This window comes from Squalius cephalus (assembly GCF_949319135.1).
Source record: "Squalius cephalus genome assembly, chromosome: 2".
In the NCBI taxonomy this organism is placed as follows: Eukaryota; Metazoa; Chordata; class Actinopteri; order Cypriniformes; family Leuciscidae; genus Squalius; species Squalius cephalus.
The window spans coordinates 23,047,436-23,053,435 of record NC_137123.1 but is presented as its reverse complement, the minus strand read 5'-3'; the positions used below and the strand labels follow the sequence as shown (position 1 = coordinate 23,053,435).

Below are 6,000 nucleotides of genomic sequence, written 5' to 3'. Positions count from 1 at the left end.
CCGAAATTTATTTTTATACTGGGACAACCGATCAGTAGGGCTTGTAAAAATTAAGGGAGATTTAAGTCCTTGTATTCAGATTTAAGGAGTTTTAAATATTTGTAAATAAATATACAAGATTTACTGGACAGTAAATGTCCTGTTTTAATGCATTTGTTATACAATATTGTGAGTGACCTGATGTTTTCTAAAAGTAATTTCAATGATATGAGAACAGCCTGGATCCCAGCTTATCTTGTCACAAGTCAAAGTTGGAGTTGAATAACCTTAAATTTGTTCATAAAGTATACTTGAAGCAAAGAAATGAAATTAGAAACAGGATTCACCCTTCATTTTATTAAACATACTTTCATACAACATGATACAGATCATTTATCAGAATTTTCTTTTTTCATTTCTATTACTCAAAGATTAAATACATAGATTGCTCATGTGTACCTTTGTTGTAAGATACGCAGCATCTAATTAATACATTGGAAGATATATTTTACTGAAAAGAAGAAAAAAAGTCAGAAAAAATGTCAGTTCTGAATCACATTATTACCTTAAAATATACATTTCACTTGTTCCATAGAGGAATGTTCAGATTTATAAGAACATTTTTTTCATTTCTATTATTCAAAGAATAAATATATAGATTGCACATGTGTACCCTGGTTACAAAATATACATGTATATAGATCTTCAGCATCTAACTAATACATTGGCACCTGTGCCATTTTTGCAGCATAGAGGAATGTTCAGATTTGGCTTCAATAAACCGATCCTCATTATTTCTCCAGCGCAGTGTACAGAGAAAAAATTTGCTTTTTGTAAAGCACAGAACAAAAAAAATGATAACTCACACATACCTTTTGTATCACCAGACTCTATATGTGGCAAGAAAGACCATAAATGTTACAGCTAGATTATAACTTGACTCTTTTGCTTTGTAATTTGACCAAAAATATCCGAGATGTCAGTCACAGTCATGTTTTAGTAGCATGATTTTTGTGATTAGTGCATCACAGCTGACAAAAGAAGTGACGCTAGGGTCATCCACAAAGCTGTGAGCATACTAGCCAGGACTGGAGACCTGTTAGCTGTAAAAAATTAAATGAAATGCACATTAATTATTGATTAATTCAGGCCAGTAAACAAAGTCTTTGGAAACACCTTAAAATCCCTTTATGGACTTCCAATCCTTCATCATTCATTCATTCATTCATTCATTCATTCAGTTTGCGTTTGCTGACTGTAAACACAATAGCCCACACTACTCATACTCTTTCATTCTCATATTACTCATATTTCTCTAAGGGTTGACATTTATTTTCTGTATGATTTATTTATTATTTAGTGCTGTCACACTTGTAGAGAAATTGTGTATAAATCATTGCACAAAAACAAAAAAATAAATGCATACTGACCAGCGACTCCTGAGGAATCTGTAACTACGATAGTTGTTGGATCAATTGGTAATTTGACTGTTCCATTTCTAACAGCTTCAGCAAGACCCTTAGCCAGCTCTGACGCAGTAGGATTATTGGCAAGACTATTGTTAAATCCAAGTAGACCATCTACCACAATAGAGCCAGACCTGAGAGGAGACAATGTTCATAAATTAATAACTGGAAAAACTGTAACGCAACAAATGTACTAATGACTTATACGCAACTATACATTTAACTACTCAATCAACCAATAAATAAACACATGTAAAACAATTTTTTTTTAAACAAGCTGTGATGATGCAAGTTTACAGAGCATTGACTGTTTTTAGAATTTTATAACATCTTACCTGAACCTCCAAACCAACGAGCGCTTGAAGTTCTTAAAACCTTTGTAAAATCCATCAAGCTATAATAAATGAATAAACAGTTCAGGAGAGATTTAATTTTATAATGAAAAACTAGAGAAATGTTCAAATTGTTTTTCAACTGAAATATTTTAACTATTATTTAAAGGACAAAACAATTACCTCAGAGGTGATATTTTTTGCCAGCTTTGTGGCTCCAACAGATTCATTATTTGAAAGGTCATTTGTAAAAATGCCGTTCAGTTTGAAGGTTATATTGTAGTCTGTAAGATTAGAAGCTGCTGAGACTGTTGTAGCTTGAGTCGGAGTTGAAGTATTAGCAGTGGTCGTCCCTTTTGTTCCATTTTTTGGGCAGAATTAAAGGAAAATGGGTCACAATTCAATAATACTTTGTATAGGCTTACCAATATACAATAAATCTCAACCATGAAGACAGCATTTTGCTTCTCCTACAAGATTGTGTGTGTGTGTGTGTGTGTGTGTGTGTGTGTGTGTGTGTGTGTGTGTGTGTGTGTGTGTGTGTGTGTACATGTGTGTGTGTGTGTGTGTGTTTGTGTGTGTGTGTGTGTATTTATCATCAAACAAGAATGATTATGTCTATGTCCTTCCTTTAAAGGGTTCACAATGTAACAGACAAGTATCTAACAGGAAAAATATAAATCTGTAAATACACTGACCATTGGTTTCTGTGATATCAGTAGCACTGATGGATGAGCTATTAATTCTGAAGCTGAAATTTCCACTCGCGATAGCCGTAACAAGGGTGTCTTTCACTTCTGTCACATTAGGACTAGTGCCATTCGTGGAGTCAAACTCGAGGACAGAATCAGTCACAGTGGAGCCCTTGCTGTGGAGATCAACCATGTTGAAACACAGTCAGATAATTAACTAACAAACAACTGAAAGACCAAATAGAACAATCAAATGGTCACTTGACTAACAAACTGATAAACTAAACCAGTCGGGAAAGCAATCACTGATTAAACAAATCATGGATATATCCATCTATGTTAAAGTGTAAGTTGCAGGTTAACCACCACAGCCAATTAATGTGTAAATTAAAGTGCTCTATATGTATATATTTAATTATTTCTGTCTTAAAATGCGTTAAAATAACATTTATTGGGGTTTCTTCAACGGTAGCGTGTTTTTTCAGTTACTGGGTGATGACGTCACAAGAGGAACTCGCAACCCATACTCCGCTAGATTCCTACTGTATTATGGATATTTGGAGAACGACTGAGGATGTGGGAAACCATCAAATTCTTTATGGACCACAGCCCTACAATTTTTAACTGGTCAGGTGTGAGAAAGGGCAGCCATGGCACTCAAAGAGTTATTAATGCTTGGTGTGAGGAGAATTAGTGGAGGGTTGGCCAAGTGTCCTGGTGAGTAACGTTAGCTACGTTGTAGTCTAGCCTGGTGCAAACTTAACCCGGATAATATAACGGAACAAGCAAGTCTTTTCAAAATATTGCCGTCATGTAGAATAGCAAGGAGGGACAACGACTGAACTGAAGACATTATTTACTTACAGTAAGTCAGTCCAAATCAGAGCTGCAACGTTAGAGATGCACACACTGCACAGGCATCAATCGCTAGTCTCATCGACGCCTCAAACGTCATTCCTCAATCCACGCGTTATCAATTTCTCACGATTTAATTAGCGATGTTTATTGTCAGAAAAGAAAAAGAGAGATCGATGTCCCCATCACTGTGTTTGTGTGGGCTATCAGCAGTGGAGAGTGTGTGCTGCCGTGAAGTGAACGCGTTCTGGAGTTTAGTGGAACAGCTCGAGCTGCGACCGGCTGATCTGACGTGCCTGAACCCGTTTGTTTTGCGAATAGCTTATTCTCATTTCAGGCAGGATCACGGTCCCCTTGAAGTCAGCACACACGAGTATGTTTACAATGGAGTTATTTTATCCATAATTTTTTTTATCAAATAAAACATACAACCAACTTTTCTGCAGTTATGTAAGGCATCTATAGCTGCTAGCGTACGGTAACTCTACTAGTGAGTTCCTCTTATGACGTCACGCCCCATCTAGTGGAGGGGAGCGGGAGCGGTTAAAACCACTGTTAAAAGTGCCAACTTTTCATATTATATCAGCATTTTGGTATAAAAAACAATGGTGGGCGGTTCTTATCTTTATGTTTAATAAACACATTGCATTATCTTCGTGAAAAATTGAACCTGCAACTTACACTTTAATAACAAGGTGTTTGGTAATGACTACAAATAAATGCACTGTTACCTGAACTTCCGAATAAACATGCGGAAGAATTTTGGAAAACGCTTCCTGTAAACTTGAGAAAACTGTAACACATAGATAAATAATCATATAAATATCATATTACTTGCTAATAAGCATTTCTGTTTTTCAGATAAAATTTCTCTGCAGGATATGTAGTTTTAAATCGGATAAAAAGCAAGTATTTAGCAAACTATTCAGCGTGTAATCACCAGTGGTATCTATTTTTAATATTGCCAATACACAACATTACCAGAGTCTACTGCTATTGCAATCAACATCCATGCCTCATAGGAGAAAAATATTACCGCAGTGGTGATGTTATTTGACAGTTCTTTGGTCTCAGCATTATTGAGATCGGAGTAGATGTCCTTGAAGTCTTGAGCAATACTGAAGACTAAATTAATCTGTGCAACTTTAGCAGGTGCAGCGACTGTTGTAACTGGAGTTGCAGTTTGATTCGTATTTGGAGTTGTTGCTGCTTTGGGTAAAATTAAAATGGACAAAGTTCAACAAAAGTATCTCATAAAATATGTGTGTGTGTGTGTGTGTGTGTGTGTGTGTGTGTGTGTGTGTGTGTGTTTATCATCAAACAAGAATGATTATGTCTATGTCCTTCCTTTAAAGGGTTCACAATGTAACAGACCAGTATCTAACAGGAAAAAAATAAATCTGTAAATACACTGACCATTGGTGTCTGTGATATCAGTAGCACTGATGGATGAGCTATTAATTGTGAAGCTGAAATTTCCATTCTCGATAGCCTTAACAAGGGTGTCTTTCACGTCTGTCACATTAGGACTAGTGCCATTCGTGGAGTCAAACTCGAGGACAGAATCAGTCACAATGGAGCCCTTGCTGTGGAGATCAACCATGTTGAAACACAGTCAGATAATTAACTAACAAACAACTGAAAGACCAAATAGAACAATCAAATGGTCACTTGACTAACAAACTGATAAACTAAACCAGTCGGGAAAGCAATCACTGATTAAACAAATCATGGATATATCCATCTATGTTAATAACAGGGTGAATAACAAATGAATGTACTGTTACCTGAACTTCCGAATAAACATGCGGAAGAATTTTGGAAAACGCTTCCTGTAAACTTGAGAAAACTGGAACACATAGATAAATAATCATATAAATATCATATTACTTGCTAATAAGCATTTCTGTTTTTCAGATAAAATTTCTCTGCAGGATATGTAGTTTTAAATCGGATAAAAAGCAAGTATTTAGCAAACTATTCAGCATGTAATCACCAGCGGTATCTATTTTTAATATTGCCAATACACAACATTACCAGAGTCTACTGCTATTGCAATCAACATCCATGCCTTATAGGAGAAAAATATTACCGCAGTGGTGATGCTATTTGACAGTTCTTTGGTCTCAGCATTATTGAGATCGGAGTAGATGTCCTTGAATTCTTGAGCAATACTGAAGCCTAAATTAATCTGTGCAACTTTAGCAGGTGCAGAGACTGTTGTAACTGGAGTTGAAGTTTGACTTGTCACTGGAGTTGCAGTTTGATTCGTATTTGGAGTTGTTGCTGCTTTGGGTAAAATTAAAATGGACAAAGTTCAACAAAAGTATCTCATAAAATGTGTGTGTGTGTGTGTGTTTGTGTGTGTTTATCATCAAACAAGAATGATTATGTCTATGTCCTTCCTTTAAAGGGTTCACAATGTAACAGACAAGTATCTAACAGGAAAAAAATAAATCTGTAAATACACTGACCATTGGTGTCTGTGATATCAGTAGCATTGATGGATGAGCTATTAATTGTGAAGCTGAAATTTCCATTCTCGATAGCCTTAACAAGGGTGTCTTTCAAGTCTGTCACATTAGGACTAGTGCCATTCGTGGTGTCAAACTCGAGGACAGAATCAGTCACAGTGGAGCCCTTGCTGTGGAGATCAACCATGTTGAAATACAGTCA

General features: G+C 36.0%; 1 protein-coding gene across 4 annotated transcripts in view; it reads right to left on the bottom strand.

The window, feature by feature from the left end:
- Window positions 1–305: 305 nt before the first annotated feature.
- The window catches only part of LOC307154645 (uncharacterized protein), a 49,188-nt gene continuing 43,493 nt past the window's right edge, over window positions 306–6,000 (bottom strand). For 2 of the 4 annotated variants that reach the window (XM_079864684.1, XM_079864685.1), the window contains 11 exons: window positions 5,799–5,968; window positions 5,417–5,613; window positions 5,112–5,173; window positions 4,741–4,910; window positions 4,361–4,533; window positions 4,056–4,117; window positions 2,476–2,645; window positions 1,961–2,130; window positions 1,781–1,839; window positions 1,410–1,579; window positions 306–1,082 (listed from right to left, as the gene is read on the bottom strand). In XM_079864684.1, the coding sequence (XP_079720810.1) occupies window positions 997–1,082; window positions 1,410–1,579; window positions 1,781–1,839; window positions 1,961–2,130; window positions 2,476–2,645; window positions 4,056–4,117; window positions 4,361–4,533; window positions 4,741–4,910; window positions 5,112–5,173; window positions 5,417–5,613; window positions 5,799–5,968 (1,489 nt within the window). In that variant the 3' untranslated portion in view covers window positions 306–996. The remainder of the gene's footprint in view (window positions 1,083–1,409; window positions 1,580–1,780; window positions 1,840–1,960; window positions 2,131–2,475; window positions 2,646–4,055; window positions 4,118–4,360; window positions 4,534–4,740; window positions 4,911–5,111; window positions 5,174–5,416; window positions 5,614–5,798; window positions 5,969–6,000) is intronic. The other 2 variants (XM_079864687.1, XM_079864686.1) reach the window with 1 other exon arrangement.